Source organism: Salvelinus sp. IW2-2015, linkage group LG5 (assembly GCF_002910315.2).
Source record: "Salvelinus sp. IW2-2015 linkage group LG5, ASM291031v2, whole genome shotgun sequence".
Classification (NCBI taxonomy): domain Eukaryota; kingdom Metazoa; phylum Chordata; class Actinopteri; order Salmoniformes; family Salmonidae; genus Salvelinus; species Salvelinus sp. IW2-2015.
In genome coordinates this window covers 36,326,158-36,347,193 of record NC_036844.1, presented here as the reverse complement: position 1 = coordinate 36,347,193, position 21,036 = coordinate 36,326,158, and the positions used below count along the sequence as shown (strand labels likewise).

At 43.1% G+C, this 21,036-nt stretch overlaps 1 protein-coding gene across 1 annotated transcript in view; it reads left to right on the top strand.

Moving 5' to 3' along the window:
• The window catches only part of LOC111964452 (relaxin receptor 2-like), a 79,366-nt gene that overhangs the window by 26,350 nt on the left and 31,980 nt on the right, over positions 1-21,036 (top strand). Inside the window, exons 2-5 of the mRNA XM_070443506.1 lie at positions 5,857-6,006; positions 9,921-10,004; positions 10,115-10,220; positions 14,113-14,184. Coding sequence (XP_070299607.1) covers positions 5,857-6,006; positions 9,921-10,004; positions 10,115-10,220; positions 14,113-14,184 — 412 coding nt within the window. The remainder of the gene's footprint in view (positions 1-5,856; positions 6,007-9,920; positions 10,005-10,114; positions 10,221-14,112; positions 14,185-21,036) is intronic.

Sequence of the window (21,036 nt, the reverse complement as noted above, 5' to 3'; positions counted from 1 at the left end):
TCTTCGACTTGCAAGCTTCCCCACTTTCCTCCAAACATAACGAATGGTCAATTATGGCCAAACATGTTCTATAATTTTTGTGTCACAGACCAGAGGACATTCTCCAAAAAAGATGATCCTGTGTCCCCATGTTGCAGTTGCAAACCGTAGTAGTCTGACTTTTCCATATGGCTTTTTTGGTTGCCACGTTTCCAATAAATGATGCGTGGGCTGAGTTGTTAAGAGGGTGTGACGATGCTCAGACAGTGGGTGAGACCAAAGAAGAAGCTCTCCATTAGGTTTCGCAAAAAAACATTTGAGACCATTTTCTTCAAAAGTGGGGGTTAGAAGTGTCTTAACTGCAGTTATGATATACCCATTTTTAGCTCTGAAGTCTGTACCTTTATCCAAATGTAAAAAAAAAAAAAAATCACACATTCTGAGAGAGAGAGAGAGAGAGAGAGAGGAAAGAGAGAGAGAAGAGAGAGAGAGAGAAGAGAAGAGAGAGAGAGAGAGAGAATCTCTCTTGTGGGAGAGAGAGAGAGAGAGAGAGAGAGAGAGAGAGAGAGAGAGAGAGAGAGAGAGAGAGAGAGAGAGATTTTTCTAAAGGACGTGATCACAGGCTGAGCAACAAGAGTTTATGATTCAGATTCCTATGTTTGTCCACGTCTCTCCAACCGTCAAATTTCGAAGTTGCTCCAAAGGTCAAATTTCGAGGTGTTTTGAACACCCTGGGTTGCTCTGTTGCTGTCACGGGTGTCTTGCGGCTGGATTAGGCATTCATTCCGAATGGTTACATTTTAACAGTTAAGGTTTGGGATAGGGTTAAAACATTACGTTTAGGCATTGATTCCGAATGGTTAAATTAAGGGTCAAGGTTTGAGATAGCAAATAAACAAAACAAAAAAAAACGAGTACCTATCACTGAAATTGAACAAGCAACACTCGGAGCCGGAGCTTGCGATTTACGTCCATCCACCACCCCCGTCCACAACGCCCTAGCAAAACCTAAGCTTACTTGTATAGTAATAGCGCTAACGGTTGCTCCTAGTGTCCGGTTTTGAAAGGATTTCCTGACATCCTGGGTACCTGGACAGATGTGGAATTTCGAGGTGGATCTAGAGCGACCTGGCTGGGATGAGAGTGCAGTTGAATACCTTTATCAGAATAATATAGCTATGATGCCCTAGATGAGAAAGACATTTGACCTTAAGAAAGCCTCTTTGTGCCTATTGTAATGAAAATTGGCCAGAGTACTAACATAAGAATATTTTTTCGCTAAACCATCATAGTACGCTAAAATCACCCACACAGATTATCTCAATTGTACCCATCATTCCCTCCCTTCCCTCCCTCCCTGTCACGCTCTGACTTTAGTTATATTTGTTTTCTTTATTTTTTGGTTAGGTCAGGGTGTGACAAGGGTGGTTTGTTTAGTTTCTGTATTGTCTAGTTTTTTTTTTGTCTTGTCTAGGGTTTTTGTTTATCTAAGGGGATTTTGTATGGTCTAGAGGTAATTAGGTTATTGGTGGCCTGAGTTGGTTCCCAATCAGAGACAGCTGTTTCTCGTTGTCTCTGATTGTGTAGCCTATTTAGGTTGCCATTTTCCATGTTGGTTTTTGTGGGTAGCTGTTTTCTGTCTTTGTGTCTGCACCAGACAGGAATGTTTAGTTTTGTTCCATTTTTTAGTKTTTTTGTTTCAGTGTTCAGGTTATAATAAACATCATGAACACGTGCCACGCTGYGCTTTGGTCTACTCCTTCTTCCTCAGACGAACATCGTTACACTCCCTCCCTCCCTTCCTCTTTAGTCAGTAGAGTGGCAGGATCACACTGTTCTGCTGGCGGGGGATATGAGGAGGGAGAGGTGTGTGTGCGTGTGTGTGTGTGTGTGTTATACATYCAAAATCTCCTCTTCTTAACCAATCCTGCCAGAACAGGATCCTGCCACCCTCAGTTTTGGACGGTTATGTTCAGGAACCCATTTACCAAGATCCTGTACCTCTCATGGCATGAATAAATATTTTCACTTTTTGCAACGTAAAAATTATAATAAAAGCAATCAGAGTTAATTCAAGTTGACTCCTGTGTAATTCTCCTGACTGCCCCTTAAAATACGTAACGTGAAAAAGTGCCTGATATTCTATGAATTAATTCATGTTATTCGTTGTCTGTTCAGAAATAAATGAAATAATTCAGAATACTATGCCAGGAGTATGCCTATAATTTAGCCACAGACGATCGATAGTTTCTCGATATGTTAAATACAATCGCGGGAATACACAGGTTGTAAAACAAATGGATCCTGCTGAAAAGAGAATACTAATCTGTCTGTAGGATACCAAGTTATCAACTTTCAAAATATAACTATTGCATTGTTTTACAAATGTAAAGCGTTTGGCACAAGCGCATCGGGCCATTGCAGGTGAGTGAGCTGAGCGTTTTTGGGTGAGTGAAACTGAAAATCTTTTTTAGGACTATAATTTCCTCCTCATATTGTACATGATGTGTGTCTCCACACACCTAGGTCTGGGCTATGGATGGATTCAAGACAAGGTCGTGTTTATTGATCTCAGATTCTCCGTTTGTCCGTGTCAAAGTAGCACTAGCCTGTCACTTCGATAATTTTTGAGGTATTAAAAAATATTCTTCTAAAATCTCCAATCATCTACATTTATGTAGAATTGCATGAAATACGTTTATAGAAGATACTTTTTTTCCTGAACCCATGACTACAGAAAATGTTCCCCCATTTGTGAAACTTCTGCAAGTGCCTCTACTCTTACTGCTCTATGCCAGTGTGCATAGACTCTGATAAAGCTTGGTCCTGCTGGTGTTTCTCTGGGCATTTCCTCTGGCTAGTTTCTCTGGCAGTTTCTCTGGGCAGTTTCCTTGGGCTAGTTTCCTCTGGGCCAGTTCCTCTGGCTAGTTCCTCTGGGCCAGTTCCTCTGGGCTAGTTTCCTCTGCTGGCTAGTTTCCTCTGTGCTGGCCAGTTTCCTCTGGGCCGTTCTCAGGGCTAGTTTCCGTGGCTAGTTTTCCTCTGGGCTAGTTCCTCTGGGCTAGTTTCCTCTGGCAGTTCCTCTGAGCGTTAGTTCCTCTGGGCTAGTTTCCTCAGAGCGTAGTTTCCTCTGGGCTAGTTTCCCTCTGGCCAGTTTCCTCTGGGCAGTTTCCTCTGGCCAGTTTCCTCAGAGCTAGTTTCCTCTGGCTAGTGTTCCTCTGGGCAGTTTCCTCGAGGTAGTTTCCTCTGGGCAGTTTTCCTCTGGGGCAGTTTCCTCTTGGCCCAGTTTCCTCATGGGCAGTTTACCTCTGCGTGCTAGTTTCCTCTGGGCTAGTATCCTCTGGGCCAGTTTCCTCTGTTGCAGTTTCCTCTGGCCAGTTTCCTCTGGGCCAGTCCTCGAGCTAGTTTCCTCTGGGCAGTTTCCTCTGTGCCGTTTCCTCCTGTGCCAGTTTTCCTCTGCGGCCAGTCTTCCTTGCCAGTTTCTCTGGGCCAGTTTTTCCTCTGGCTAGTTTCCTTGGCTGTTTCCTCTGGGCTAGTTTCCTCAGGGCCAGTTTCCTCTGGATAGTTCTCTGGGCAGTTTCCTTGGGCTAGTTCCTCTTGGTAGTTTTCTCAGAGGCTAGTTCTCTGCTGCCAGTTTCCTCTGTAGCCAGTTTCCTCTGGGCCGTTTCCTCAGAAGCTAGTTTCCTCTGGGCTAGCTTTCCTTCTGGGCTAGCTTTCTCTGGGGCCAGTTCCTCTGGTGCAGTTTCTCTGGGCCAGTTTCCTCAGAGCTGAGTTTCCTCTGGGCCAGTGTTCCTCGGCTTAGTTTCCTCAGAGCTAGTTTCCTCTGGGCTAGTCCTGGCTATTTCCTCTGGGCCAGTTTCCTCTGGGATAGGTTTCCTCAAGCTAGTTCCTCTGGGCCAGTTTCCTCTGGCCGTTTCTCTGGGCTTAGTTTTCCTTCGAGCTTAGTCTCCTCTGTCGCTAGGTTTCCTCTGGCTAGTTTCCTCTTTGGCCAGTTTCCGTCTGGGATGTTTCCTCAGAGCTAGTTTCCTCTGTGCAGTTCATCTGGGACAGTTTTCCTCTGTGGCCAGTTCCAGAGCTAGTTTCCTCTGGCCAGTTTCCTCTGGGCCAGGATCCTCAGAGGCTAGTTTCCTGCTGCTAGTTTCCTCTGGGCAGTTTCCTCATGGCCAGTTTCCTCTGGGGCAAGTTTCCTCGAGCTAGTTTCTCTGCGCCAGTTTCCTCAGAGCAAGTTTCCTCTGGCGTTTCCTCTGGGCCAGTTTCTCTGTGCCGTTTCCTCAGAGCTAGTTTCCTCCAGCTGTCTCCTCAGAGCTCGTTCTCTTGCGCCAGATTTCCTGCTGGGCTAGTTCCTCTGGGCCAGTTCCTTTGGCCAGTTTCCTCTGGGCCAGTTTCTCTGGGCCAGTTCTCTGCGCCGCTTTTCTGGGCTGTTACCTCTGGGTCAGTTTCCTCTGGGCAGATTCCTCAGAGCTAGATTTCATCTGGCCAGTTTACCTCTTGGGCCAGTTTCCTCTTTCCTCTTAATATATAATGATTTATTTCATGCCCTTCCGTCCTCAGAGCCCCACTTTCCCGTAGCTCAGATCCTACTCTCCGGTACCACAGAGGCCCCCACTCTCCGGTACTCAGAGCCCCACTTTCGGTACCTCAGAAGCCCCACCTCTTCCGGTACCACAGGCCCCCAGTCTTCCGGTACCTCAGACCCACTTCTCCGTACCACAGAGCCCCACTTTCTCCGGTACCTCAGATCCCCACCTCTCCGTACCCACAGCGGCCCCCACCTTCCCGGGTCACAGGGCCCCCACTTTTCGGTACTCAGAGCCCCCCACTTCTCCGGTAGCTCAGAGTCCCCACCTCTCCGGCGACCAGCAGAACCCCCAGCCTCTCCGGTAGCTCAGGCCCCCCATTACTCCGGTACCTCAGAGCCCCCCACTTCTCTGGTACCTCAGGCCCCGCATCTGCGGACCTCAGATCCCCACCTCTCCGCGTACTCGAGACCCCCCACCTCTCGGTTACCTCAGGCCCACTTCTCCGGACCTCAGAGCCCCCCCATTCTCCGGTACCTCAGACCCGCCACCTCTCGGTACCTCAAGAGCCCCCACCTCTCCGCGATACCCAGAGCCCCACTTCTCCGTACCTCAGAGCCCACTTCTCCGGGTACCGTCGAGCCCCACTTCTCCGGTACCTCAGAGAATCGGTCCCGGCCCCATTCGGGTACCTTCAGAGCCCCCCACCTCGGGATCTACCCCACCGGTAACATCCGCCTCAGAGCCCCCACTCTCCAGGTACCTCGAGGCATTCCTACTCAGCCCCACTCTCCGTACTCTCAGAGCCCCCACTTCTCCGTGGCTCGAGCCCCCTTCCGGTACCTCAGAGCCCCCACTTCTCCGGTACCTCAGAGCCCCCACTTCTCCGGTACCTCAAAGCCCCCACTTCTCCGGTACCTCAGAGCTCCCCACTTCTCCGGCTCACTTTTTGTTCTGGCACCTCCCGATTTACAAATTAAGCCTTGGTCTTAACAAGGCTTCTGAAGCCAGAGCCCGGTTGAGAGTGGGGAGGTTGGGAGCTGAGAGTACAAAGCCACTCTAGAGGTTTTCATTATTATGATTATTATTTGATTACACCTTCAGCTGTTTTTTGTAATAGGTCATTTATAGCACTGCTGTTGAATGGGAAATGGACAAAGGGACTATGGATACTGTAATAAGGAGTTAGTGGTTAGTGCGCCAGAAATGGTTTGTTGGGGTGAAAGTAGCTTTCTTTCTTTCTTTCTTTCTTTTGTTAGTTTTTTTGTCTATTCATTTCTTTAAATGTGCTAAAAAATGTGCCTCTCACTCTATCTCTCTCTCTCCCCCTCCTTCCCCTCTTCTCCCTATCTCCTCCCTCCAGCTGCAGCAATGGTGTCCAGCAGGGTGGCAGTAGAGAGCAGTTGTCCTCTGGGCCAGTTTCCCTGTGGTAATGTGACAGTGTGTCTACACCAGGCTCTGCAGTGTAATGGACATAGAGACTGTCCCAACGGAGCCGACGAGGACAACTGTGGTGAGAGAGTATTTTATGACTACTGCCTTCCTGAGACCCAGAAGTAGCCAGAAAGTATTCTTATCCCTTGACTTATTCCAAATGTTGCTGTGTTACAGCCTAAATTCAAAATGGATTAAATGTATTTATTTTCTTTACCCATCTACAAACAATACCCCATAATGAAATATTTATGATTTGTTGTTTGTTGTTGTGAAAATGAATTACAGAAGTACAGAAGTATCTCATTTACATAAGTATTCACACCCCTGAGTCAATACTTTGTAGAAGCACCTTTGGCAGCGATTACAGCTGGACTGTAAACATATAAAAGCTCAGAACACCGTGATTGTGTTGTGAAACCAGGACAAGTAATGCACCTAAGCTAAGAGCTGGTGTTTGGAGGGTGTTTTGAATGGAAACCCAATGTAAATGTTCTGATACACAGAAAGGTTTAAAAAAACAAACAGAATAGAAGTACTCTGAAACACCCAAAATGGTTAATTCAATCTAAATGTTGGTGTTTTTTTAAAGAAAGTGTTGTGAAAAAAAAACGTTTTGGGGGTATCAGTGCATGTATAAAACAGCATCAAAACACAAACATAATGATTTGGCATAATGTCACAACAGTAGACATGTTACTCAGTAAGATGTTACAAGAACCTTTGCAGTCACATTGAATCTACAAGAGGACAACATGCTTCAAGCACAATACAAAGAAAGCATCATTGAAAAGTATACCTCTATTATTGACGCCTCTAATAACCCTCATTAAAGCAGTGGTGTAAAGCACTTAAATAAAAATACTTGAACTTACTACTTAAGTCGTTTTTGGGGGTATCTGTACTTTAATTTACTATTTATATTTTTCACAACTTTTACTTTTACTCCACTACATTCCTAAAGAAAATAATGCACTTTTTTACTCCTTACATTTTCCTTSACACCCAAAAGTACTCGTTACATTTAGAATGCTTAGCAGGACAGGAAAATTGTCTAATTCACGCATTTATCAAGAGAACATCCCTGGTCATCCCTACTGCCTCTGATCTGGCAGACTCACTAAACACAAATGTAAATTATGTCTGAGTGTTGAACTGTGCACCTGGCTATCTGTAAATAAATAGTCGCTCTGGATAAGAGCGTCTGCTAAATGACTTAAATGTAAATGTAAATGTAAAAAATGTCATCTGAGGGACACCTAGTCACTTGTACAGCTGAATACATCTTCCACATTTAAACCAACCCCTCTGAATCAGAGAGGTGCAGGGGGCTGCCTTAATCAACATCCACAGCACATAGAGAACAGTGGGTTAACTGCCTTGCTCAGGGGCAGAATGACAGAAAACCGAAAGGTTGCTAGTCCAACGCTCTAACCACTAGGCTACCTGCCTCCTCTACACTCTAACCACAAGGCTACCTGCCTCCTCTACACTCTAACCACTAGACTACCTGCCTCCTCTACACTCTAACCACTAGGCTACCTGCCTCCTCTACACTCTAACCACTAGACTACCTACCTCCTCTACACTCTAACCACAAGGCTACCTACCTGCTGCCTGGTTTGCTTAATGTAAGGAATATTACATTATTTAATACTTTTACTTTTGATACTTAAGTACRTTTAAACCAAATACTTTTAGACTTTTACTCAAGTAGTATTTTACTGGGTGACTTTCACTTTTACTTGAGTCATTTTCTTTTAAGGTATCTTTACTTTTACTCAAGTATAAAAATTGGGTTGAAATGATTTGTGAATCACACAGACTGGATAATTCAACCGCAGCTCAGATACTGTATATGGGACAATAAAACAAAGTTTTGTTCTGCATGGATTATCAGCACTGTCCACTCAGAGGAAAAATGACAAATATTATGAGGCMTATTTTCCATTTGTTGAACCAATTGAATGCAAATTCAAATGCAATTGTACTGATAAACAGATCACCTTTCAATATGTTCCAATTCCTGAAACCATGAAGACTAAGACATGAGCATTTAAAGCCATAGGTTTGTGGAGGGAGTCCTATCAGATTTCCAAGATGTAGAAACATTGAAAAAGCATCCAATATTTTCTAAATATGATAATGCACTCCAGATTATTTTATATTCTGATGAATTTGAGATTGTGAATCCATTAAGACCCCACAGGGAAGAAACACAAAATCTTCGCCTTTCAGTATATGTTGGGGAATCAGCATCCTATGACGCGGTCTAAGAAAATGGCCATGCAACTCCTTGCAATGTGAAAATCAAAGATATTATGGGAAGAACAGGTCAAATAAGCAAAGAGACACAACAGTCCATCATTACAATAAGACATGAAGGTCAGTCAATCTGGAAAATGTCAAGAACAAAAACCATCAAGYGCTATGATGAAACTGGCTCTGATGAGGAACGCCACAGGACAGGAAGACCCAGAGTTACCTCTGCTGCAGAGGATAAGTTCATTAGAGTTAACTGCACCTCAGATTGCAGCCCAAATAAATAATTCACAGAGTTTAAGTAACAGACACATCTCAACATCAACTGTTCAGAGGAGACTGCGTGAATCAGGCCTTCAGTGTCGAATTGCTGCAAAGAAACCACTACTAAAGGACACCAATAAGAAGAAGATACTTRCTTGGGCCAAGAAACATGAGCAATTGACATTAGACCGGWGGAAATATGTCCTTTGGTCTGATGAAATAAAATKTGATATTTTTGGTTCCAACCGCCGTGTCTTTGTGAGATGCAGAGTAGGTGAACAGATGATCTCCGCATGTGTGGTTACCACCGTGAAGCATGGAGGAGGAGGTGTGATGGTGTGGGGGTGCTCTGCTGGTGACACTGTCTGTGATTTATTTAGAATTCAAGGCACACTTAACCAGCATGGCTACCACAGCATTCTGCCGCAATACGCCATCCCATCTGGTTTGTGCTTAGTGGGACTATCATTTGTTTTTCAACAGGACATTGACCAAAACACACCTCAGGGCCTAAGGGCTATTTGACCAAGGACAGTGATGTGCTACATCAGTGCTACATCAGATGACCTGACCTCCACAATCACCCGACCTCAACCCAATTGAGATGGTTTGGGATGAGTAGGACCGCAGAGTGAAGGAAAGGCAGCCAACAAGTGCTGAGCATATGTGGGAACTCCTTCAAGACTGTTGGAAAAGCATTCCTCATGAAGCTGGTTGAGAGAAGGCCAAGCGTGTGCAAAGCTGTCATCAAGGCAAAGGGTGGCTACTTTGAAGAATCTAAAATATAGAATATATTTTGATTTGTTTAACACTTTTTTGGTCTTCACTWTTATTCAACAATCTAGAAAATAGTAAAAAATAAAGAAAAACCTTTGAATGAGTAGGTGTGTCCAAACTTTGTGTCCAAATATTTTCAGATAGAAATGTGAGTTGTAGACAGGGTTGGGGTCAATTCCATGTCAATTCAGCAATTACACTGACATTTCAAGACCGTTATCTGAATCCTACAGTTCTTACTTTCCTAACAGTACTAAGCATGTGTTTGTTGGACTTATCATTTTGAAACAGAAATGTACTTTGAGGGTAGTATACCAGATCATGTGTCCTTCAGAAAAGTTTAACAGGTTAAGGGCCTGTAGTCCGCAGCATCATCTGGATGTGTACGCAACAAAAGTCCAACATTCACCTTCTGCTATAATTTCTGTCAAGCCGTCTACTCATACAGTTTGACGCATACGTTCGATAAACCCAACGTATGGCACCACACAGAACGCACTGCAACTGCCTCCGCAACGCAATGCTGCAAGGACAAACACAGCGTTTTCATTGGAAATGAATGTAATTGTGGTGTATCAAAATGCAATGACGCTGTCAGGGTGTGTTGGAAGCGTTAATGTGCCATGCTAGCTAGGTGTTATATGCTGTAATAGCTCCTACTATACATAACTGATGTTTTTGTGTCTGTAGGAGACAACAGTGGATGGGCGGACATCTTTGATCGAACCATCAGGAAGGTCGAACCACAGGTCCTACCGTTACCAGAAGACTGCTGTAAGTGTGTGTTTGTGTTAGTGTTTGTGTGTGTGTGTGTGTGTTGGTGTAGATCTGCAGTATTATTGTATCTGTGTGTAGGTGTGTATTACTTGTGTGTTGTTGTGTAGTCTTGCAGCAGTACCCACAGCGTTGTGACTGTATCAAGACAGAGCTAGAGTGTGTGGAAGTCAACCTACATGACGTTCCTCAAGTCTCCACCAATGTCACCTGGCTGTAAGTACCTCTCTCGATATGTGTGTTTGCAGTCAGTGTGTGTGTGTGTGTGTGTGTGTGTGTGTGTGTGTGGGTGGTGTTTTTGTGTGCTTTTGCAACCATGTGTCGTGTGCTGTGTTTTCTATGTGGGTCGCGTGTTAGCGAGGTTCTCATTTACAGACCCAGAGGTAGAATGTGGTTTGTTCACACACACACACACACACACAACACACACAACACACACACACACACCACAACACACACACACACACACACACACACACACACACACACACACACACACACAGTGAATCAATCAGGTAAATTCAAATAATTCACTTGACTAGATTCCCCTCTTCAGATGAGATGAGGGTGTAACGGCAGTAGTTTATTTCCTGTGAAATTACAAGTGGTGACAGACACTAAAATCTCAGACATTCACAGACCATTACTCTAATGTAAAATAAAAGAAATACACACATMAAATACATATTTGTATGTTTATTGTTACTCTAACGTAACACGAAACAAATACACACATAAAAATACAGTGCAAATTATATTAAAAATAAAAAACAGAAATAATACCATATTTACGTAAGTATTCAGACGCTTTGCTATGAGACACGAAATTGAGCTCAGGTGGATCCTGTTTCCATTGATCATCCTTGAGATGTTTCTACAACTTGATTGGTGTCACACCTGCTCCCGCTCTCCCTCTCTGGCGCTCGAGGGCAGCTAGGCTGCACACCTGTCACCATCATTACGCGCAGCAGTGCTCATTGGACTCACMTGGACTCCTTCCCTTTGTTGAGTGCCCTGTCTAAAACTGTCTGCTCCCCCGTTTGTTCCATGTATCTGCATTAATGTTATGTGTTCATGTCCAGACGCTGTCCTGTCCTGTTCCATGTCTGTTGCTAATTAAACGTTCACTCCCTGTACTTGCTTCTCGTCTACCAGCGTCGATCCTTACAGAATGCTCACACCACTATACGAAGCATCCGGGAGGTTTTTGTTTTTTGGCTGGTGACGTCGGGTCCAGATGCCATCACTGATGGAACCGGGGGTGCCTCAGCTAGCTCGTCGGGCTTCCATGCCTTAGCTGGCTCGAGAGGTCTTCTTGCGCCAATTGGGTCGGCAGGCTCCCATCCCACATCATGCCTCAGCCGGTTCATCGGGCTCCCACGCCTTAGCTGGCTCGCCAACCTCCCACGCCTCAGCTGGATCGTCAGGCTTTCACACCTCAAGTGGCTCGCAGGCTCCCACGCTGCTGCTGGATCGTCAGGCTTTCACACCTCAGGTGGCACGCAGGCTCCCACGCTGCTGCTGGATCGTCAGGCTTTCACACCTCAGGTGGCTCGCAGGCTCCCACGCTGCTGCCAGCTCGTTGGGTTTCTACGCCCCCAGCCGGCTTGTCCAGCGCCCATGCCTCGGCCGGCCCGTCAGGCTCACCCAGGTGGGATGCCAGGTGGCGCCCCTAGGGGGTACTGTCACGCCTGCTCCCGCTCTCCGTCTCTGGCGCACGAGGGCGTCATGCTGMCCTTCATTACGCACACCTGTCACCATCATTACTCGCAGCAGCGCTCATTGGACTCACCTGGACTCCTTCCCTTAGTTGATTGCCCCGTCTACAACTGTCTATTCCCCCATTTGTTCCCTGTATCTGCATTCATGTTGTTATGTGTTCATGTCCAGACGCTGTCCTGTCCTGTTCCATGTCTATTGCTAATTAAATGTTCACTCCTTGTATTTGCTTCTCGTCTACCAGCGTCGATCCTTACAGATTGGAGTCCACCTGTGGTAAATTCAATTGATTGGACATGATTTGGAAAGGTAAAAAATTTCTCTATATAAGGTCTCACAGTTGACAGTACATGCAAAAACCAAGCCATGAGKTCGAAGGAATTGTCTGTAGAGCTCCGAGACAGGATTTTGTTGAGGCACAGATCTGGAGAAGGGCACCAAAAAATGTCTGCAGCATTGAAGGTCCCCAAGAACACAATGGCCTCCAATCTTAAATGGAAGAAGTTTGGAACCACCAAGACTCTTCCTAGAGCTGGCCGCCCGGCCAAACTGAGCAATCGGCGGAGAAGGGCCTTGGTCAAGGAGGTGACCAAGAACCCGATGGTGACTCTGACAGAGCTGCCAGAGTTCCTCTGTGGAGATGGGAGACACCTTCCAGAAGGATAACCATCTTTGCAGTCCTCTTCATCCAAAGTTTGGCCTTTATGGGAGTGGCCAGACGAAGCCACACCCAGTAAAAGGCACAGGTGACAGCCGGCTGGTGTTTTCCAAAAGGCACCTTAAGGACTCAGACCATGCAGGAAACAAGATTCTCTAGTCTGATGAACCAAGATTTGAACACTTTTGGCCTGAATGCCCAAAGCCAGACGTCTGAGGAACCTGGCACCATCACATTATGAATGCAAGCCAGTGGTGTTGGCAGCCCATCTTACTGTGGGGATGTTTTTTCCGTGGCGATGAGACTGCGGAGACTAGCACAGCGATCGAAGGGGTGAAAGAATTGAGCGGGGACAGCTACCAAAACAGTACAGAGAGATCCTTGAATGATTTAACCTTCCTCCAGATGCTCAGGACTTCAGCTGGAAGGTGAAGATTCACTTGTATATCCAACGGATCAACGACCCTAAGCATACAGCCAAGACAACGCAGGAGTGGCTTTGGACAGACAGTCTCCGGAGCTGTTTCTTGAGAGGGCCAGCCAGAGCCTGGACTGAACCCAATCAAAATCGTCTGGCAGAGAACTCTGAAATATGGCTGATGCAGGCGACGCTCCCATCCACCTGACAGAGCTATGAGACGATCTGGCATGAGAAGAATGGGAGAAACTCCCCAAATACAGGTGTGCCAAGCTTGTAGCGTCATACCCAAGAAGACTTGAGCTGTAATCGCTGCCAAGGTGCTTCACAACAAGTACTGAGTAAAGGGTTGACTACTTATGTAAATGTAATTTTTCAATTTTTTTTTTGAATAAATAGTAAACTTTTTTTTTTAACGTTTTTTGCTTTGTCATTGTGGAGTATTGTGTGTAGTTGGTGACTTTTTTTCTTTAAAAAAAATCAATTTTAGAATAAGGACTGTAAGTAACAAAATGTGGAAAAGGTCAAAAGGGGTCTGAATGCACTTTATCTTCCACCTCTGTTATGAATATGGATGAGAAGCGATTACATATCAAACAGTATCTGGATCCGAGGGTCTATTTATAGGTAAAGGGGTGTGAGGGGCGAGACTTATACACACACACACTTTTCTTGTGTCTTAAAAATGGTTACGTTCTAATAACATTTAGTACAAGGACAAAGTGTAGAAAAAACGGTCTATATTGGGTCTGAATACTTATGTAAATGTGATATTTCATTTTGGGGGGTTTTATTCAAAAGTTTTGCATGTTCCATGTTCTTTTGGTGTGGCGGCAATGATTTTGCCGTTGCGCAGCGCCACAGCTAAATGACTGCAGCAGAAACACTGACGCGGATGCTACCGTGATTACGGATAATCATGAATGAGTCATGAATAATGACGAGTGAGAAAATGTTACATAGGGTCAAAGATCATACCCCCAAGACATGCTCCCCTGCTATTTGTAAAGGGCTAGGAATATGGAACCAAATACTAAACTTTTGACTACTATATTTAAATTTATAAGAATCTTTAGGGATATCATTCATTTTGAGAAAAAAAACAAGAGCTCATCTGCTGTTCAATCTCAGCTCTAATTATATAATATATCGCATTCATCTCACAGAATAGATGGCTGATGGAATGGATTTTCAAGTAGCATTATGTGTGGATCGGATGTGTGTGTGTCTGTGTGTGGGTGCACGCATCCGTGCGTGCCGCGTGTGTGTGTCCCCCGTGTAACCATAGTAACGGTGCAGTGTTCCCGTTGCAGGTCTCTGAAGAGTAATGAGATAAAGAGACTGTCGGACAACATCTTCTCCAAATACACACACCTGCAGAGACTGTGAGTACCATACTATACTATACCTTACTAATGTATACTACACGGGGATACCTAGTCAGTTGTACAACTGAATGCCTTCAACTGAAATGTGTCTTCTGCATTTAACCCCTCTGAATCAGAGAGGTGCGGGGGGGGGGCTGCCTTAAATCAACATCCACGGCACCCAGAGAACAGTGGGTTAACTGCTTTGCGGAGGACGACAGATTTTTACCTGGTCAAACTTTTGGTTACTGGCCTAACACTCTAACTGCTAGGCTACCTAACCATACCACATTATAGTACACCATACCATACTATACTATACTATACTATACTAAACCATACTATACCATACCAAACCATACCATACTATACCATACCATGCAATATTATACAGTGCCTTGCATAAGTATTCACCCCACTTGGCGGTTTTCCTATTTTGTTGCATTACAACCTGTAATTTAAGCAGAATATTATTTGGATTTCATGTAATGGACATACACAAAATAGTCAAAATTGGTGAAGTGACATTGAAAAAAAWATATATATAAAAGAAGTAAGTAAAAACAAACAACGGAAAAGTGGTGCGTGCATGTATTCACCCCCTTTGCTATGAAGCCCCTAAATAAGATCTGGTGTAAGATCTTATCTAAATAAGATAAAGTCCACCTGTGTGGACATCTAAGTGTCACATGATCTGTCACATGATCTCAGTATATATACACCTGTTCTGAAAGGCCCGAGAGTCTGCAACACCACCAAGCAAGGGGCACCATGAAGACCGAGATTTCCAAACAGGTCAGGGACAAAGTTGTGGAGAAGTACAGATCAGGGTTGGGTTATAAAAAATATCTGAAACTTTGAACATCCCACGGAGCACCATTAAATACATTATTAAAAAATGGAAAGAATATGGCACCACAACAAACCTGCCAAGAGAGGGCCGCCCACCAAAACTCACAGACCAGGCAAGGAGGGCATTAATCAGAGACCAAAGATAACCCTGAAGGAGCTGCAAAGCTCCACAGCGGAGATTGGAGTATCTGTCCATAGGATCACTTTAAGACGTACACCCCACAGAGCTGGGCTTTACGGAAGAATGGCCATAAAAAAACATATGGAAGAAGGTACTCTGGTTAGATGAGACAAAAATGTAGCTTTTTGGCCATCAACGAAAACGCTATGTCTGGCGCAAACCCAACACCTCTCATCACCCCGAGAACACCATCCCCACAGTGAAGCATGGTGGTGGCAGCATCATGCTCTGGGGATGTTTTTCATCGGCAGGGACTGGGAAACTGGTCAGAATTGAAGGAATGATGGATGGAGCTAAATACAGGGAAATTCTTGAGGGAAACCTGTTCTAGTCTTCAAGAGATTTGAGACTGGGACGGAGATTCAACTTCCAGCAGGACAATGACCCTAAGCATACTGCTAAAGCGACATTCGAGTGGTTTAAGGGGAAACATTGAAATGTCTTGGAATTGCCTAGTCAACGCCCAGACCTCAATCCAATTGAGAATCTGTGGTATGACTTCAAGATTGCTGTAATAGCAGACCATCCAATTGAGAGCTGAGCAGTTTTGTCTGAATGATGGGCAAAATCCAGTGGCTAGATATTCAAGCTTATAGACATACCCAGAGACTTGCACTGTAGTCTGCAAAAGTGTTGTGGGGGGGGGGGGGAGGATTATGCACGCTAAAATGTTCAGTCTTTTTGTCTTATTTGTTGTTTCACAATAACAAATATTTGCTTCTTCAAAGTGGTAGGCATCTTGTGTACTACTACTCACTATCATATATATACTACATACCTAATATACTCATACTGTTCATACATTATATACTATACAAGTTATACTATACCTACCAAAATACTATGCCTATACTATACCATATTACCATACCTCATACCCATACCATACCATACCATACCATACCATTAATCAATACTATACCATTACCATCATAAATACTCCTTACTGTCTACTATACATACCTATACTTAAACTTACTAACACATACCTATTTACCCATACCTGCAAATATACTATACTAATACAGATAAGCTATTACGATATTACAAATTACTACGCATTACTTTATACCCATAATAACCATTTCCAATACTATTGCCATACTAACTCATTCATATATAGCAAACTTACCATATCCCATACCATAATACTTACTATAATCATACTCATACTATACTTACACTTACTAACTATATACCATACCATACTATACTACAATTTCATACTAAACCATTCCATAACATATTATCTATGCATATTGAACCTATTCAGTATTATACAAACTATCACCATCCCATACATAATATAACTTACTTTATACCATACCTTGTCATACCATACTATACCTCTATACTCTATACCATACCATTACTATCTATTACTACATATACCTTACTAAACCATACCAGACCTTATACTATACTATACCATAGTAGCATATCATATTAACCATACATAACCATACCTAATATTTTACCATCCGTCATACTTATACGTACCATAACTAATACCACACGTAACCAATGCCATATCTTATACATACTATACACATATATTCAATTGCCTTCTATACTTATTACTTACTATCTATTTTATCTGTATTATTAGTACTATCTATATATACCCCTTTACTGGCATCAAATAGCCAAAACCCAATCACGCCTGTTTACAACCTTAGTACTTTGGAAAAAATAGGTGTTTGCGAGATACAATGCTATCACATGTAAACAACTTGCAACATGACTTTCAAGCAGCTTATAGGTAAGATAATCAATACAGCACTACGCACTTTACACAAATGACTATTTGATAAATGCTAAATGATGCATATTATTGTTTATACATTTTTTTCATACTGGTCCTTTTGGGAATCAACACGCACAACACTGGGTTGGAAGCCCCACGATTCTACCCACTGAGCGTTACAAGGGACACCTGGGAATATATTCGCATGTGAAACTCGAATGGTTGAATGAATAAGTGGGAAGTGTTCAATTACTAGACAATGTGTTTATTTGCATAAAAGCACTCATGTGGAAATGTGTGTAGTAAAATGAGTTTGGGTTCCCAGTATTTCACAGCAGCCGCACAGCTTGACATTAAGATTGTACGGTGAATGTGTTCATTTGGGTAATTCCATCACTTTAAAATGCATTCAGCTTTGAGCTTGCGCTCCCAATCTGAGCACTTTTCCCTAATAAGTTGCACTACTTCTTGAATGAGCCTTACTAGAGCATGATTGCACTGTCCTAATGCTTACTACTTTAGCCAGGCCCTGATTCCTACATGTGGCTACTACTATAGACCAGAGCCCTATTCCTACATAGTGCACTACTTTAGCCAGAGCCTATCCTATACGTGCACTACTATACGAGCAGAGCCTGATTCCTATCTAGTGACTGACTTAGAACTCGAGCATGTTCCCTAATGTCCTACTTATACAGTAGCCTGTTCGCTACATAGTGATCTTTAGACCGTGCTTTCCTACATAGTGCATACTATAACCAGACGGCCTATTCCTAACATAGTGCACTACTTAGACCAAGCATCACTAGCTACTTAGTGAGCCTATTCATATGCACTATTTAGACAACCATGTTCCTTCTCATAGTGGCATCTACTATTAACAGACGCTATTCCTAATAGTGCATACTTTTAGACAGAAGCCTGTTCCCTACATGTGCACTACTTTAGACGAGCTATCCTACATAGTGCATTACTTTAGACGCAGACGCATCTCTACATATTGCACTATTAATGCCCAGAGCCCTTCCCTATAGTGCACTATTTATGACGGAGCCCTGATTCCTTACATAGTAGCACTACTTTTAGACCAGAGCCTGTTCTGGCTAACGTGATTCTATAGGCACTACTTTACGACCAGAGCCCTCATTCTAATGTTCACTATTTTAGACAGAGCCTATTTCCCTACATAGTGCACTCTTATATACAGGCACCTATTCCCTACATAGTTTGCCTACTTTAGGACCAGAAGCCTTTCCTACGATGTATACGAGGCCTATTCTACTTACTACTTAGACAGGCCTGTTCCTCCTACTAGTGCGACTACTTTAGCCAGACCTCTATTCCTACAATAGTGCACTACTTTAAGACCAGAGCCCTGTCTCTTACTATATGCAGCTACTATATGGTACCAGGCATGATTCTCCTACATAGTCACTACTTTAGACCAAGCTATTTCTACAGAGTGACCACTATGCCACCCTATCCAATAGTGCACTATTTAGACCAGACCTTTCTCTACATAGTGCACTACTTAGACGACAACCATTCCCTCTGACTATTGGCTTACTAGTGCATACTACTTTAGACCAAGCCTTATTCCCTACATACGTGCACTACTTTAGACCAGTACACCTTTCCTTTTACATAGTGCAACTTACTTATAGACCAGAGCCTATTCCCTAACTGTTGCACACTTTTAGGACCAGCCCTGTTCCTTACATAGTGCATTACTTTTAGACCAGAGCCCTTATTCCCACATGTACACTGATATGACCAAGCCCTATTTCTCCTACAAGTGCCACCTACTTCTAGACCATGCCCTATTCCCTACATCTAGTGCTCATCTTTGACCAAGCTCCTATTCCCTACAGTGCACTACTTTGAGCCAGTCCCTTCCCTATAGTGCACTACTTCTATACCAGACCCCTATCCCTACATATGCACTACTTTTAGACCAGGCCTTTCTCTATTATAGTGCACTATATTAACCAGGTTAACCTTATCTCCCTATAGTTGCTACTACTTTAGACCAGAGCCCTATTCCCTACATAGTGCACTACTATAGACCAGAGCTCTATGGGTCCTGGTAAAAAAGAATACACTATGTAGGGAACAGGGTGCCATAGGGACGTATTGTTGGGCAGGGAAATTAAATATCTTGTTAAAAAATATGTCTATCTAAAGGGATAACTTGAAAGGTTAATGAAATAATTGAAATACAAATATGTGATTATTTATTAGCCTAGTTAGTAGTTATAAGTATTTAGGCACATCATGTGAATTAGGCCTTGTGAAATTATTGTGAAAAGTACAAGAGCTACTGTTGACAACAGACTTTCAGCACGCTTATAGGGAAGCACAATCAACAAGCACAGCACTTACACAAATGACTGATGACTGGCTAAGTGAAATTGATGATCAAATTCTTGTGGGGGCTGTCTTGTTAGACTTAGACCGTGCAGCTTTTGACATGATAAATCCTAGTCTGCTGCTGGAAAAACGTATGTGTTATGGCTTTACACCCCCTGCTATGATGTGGATAAAGAGTTACTTGTCTAACAGAACACAGARGGTGTTCTTTAATGGAAGCTTCTCAAACATAATCCAGGTAGATTCAGGAATTCCCCAGGGTAGCTGTTTAGGCCCCTTGCTTTTTTATTTATTTTTTACAAATGACATGCCACTGACTTTGAGTAAAGCATGAATTACTTTAAATGCATGTAAATATGCGGATGACTCAACACTATACACGTCAGCTACTACAGCGACTGAAATGACTGCAACACTTAACAAAGAACTGCAGTTAGTTTCAGAGTGGGTGGCAAGGAATAAGTTAGCCCTAAATATTTCTAAAACTAAAAGCATTGTATTTGGGACAAAACATTCACTAAATCCTAAACCTCAACTAAATATTGTAATAAATAATGTGGAACTTGAGCAAGTTGAGATGACTAAACTGCTTGGAGTAACCCTAGATTGTAAACTGTCATGGTCATAACATGTTGATGCAGTAGTAGCTAAGATGGGAAGAAGTCTGTCGATAATAAAGCGATGCTCTGCCTTCTTAACACTATCAACAAGGCAGGTCCTACAGGCCCTAGTTTTGTCGCACCTTGACTACTGTTCAGACGTGTGGTCAGGTGCCACAAAAAATAACTTAGGAAAATTACAAGTATCTCCGAACAGGGCAGCATGGCTGAATACTATACTATGCCATACTATACCATACCATACTTTACCATACTATACCATACTATACCATACTATACTATACAATAACATACCATACCATACTATACAATAACATACCATGCTATACCATACTATACCATACTATACTATACAATGACATACCATACCATACTATACAATAACATACCATACCATACTATACCATGCTATACCATAACATACCATACTATACTATACCATGCTATACCATAACATACCATACTATACAATAACATACCATACCATACTATACCATGCTATACCATAACATACCATACTATACTATACCATACTATACCATAAACACCATCATACCATACCATACTATACCATACTATACATATCCATACCATACTTGCCATACCATACTTTAACCATTAACATACTAAACTATCTACCAATTACTATACCCATACCATACTTTACCATAACCATATCCGTACTGATACTTACGCTATACTATACCTATACTATACTTATCTACTATAATCTATACATAACCATACACATATAACATACCATACCATCTATACTATACAATACATACGGTACCGTACTATACCATGCTATGCCATACTATACTATACCAATATACAATACTAATACAATAACATACCATAACATACCATACTATACCATAACATACCACACCATGCTATACTGTCTGACATGACATTGTCTTCTCCACATACACACACCTGCCGAGACTGTGTGTTCTAAACTATTTGAAACTGGACTTGTGTAGAGTAGGTGGACTGGACTGGTCTGGACTGGAGTAGGTTGGACTGGACTGGACTGGTCTGGACTGGAGTAGGTTGGACTGGACTGGACTGGAGTAGGTTGGACTGGACTGGAGTAG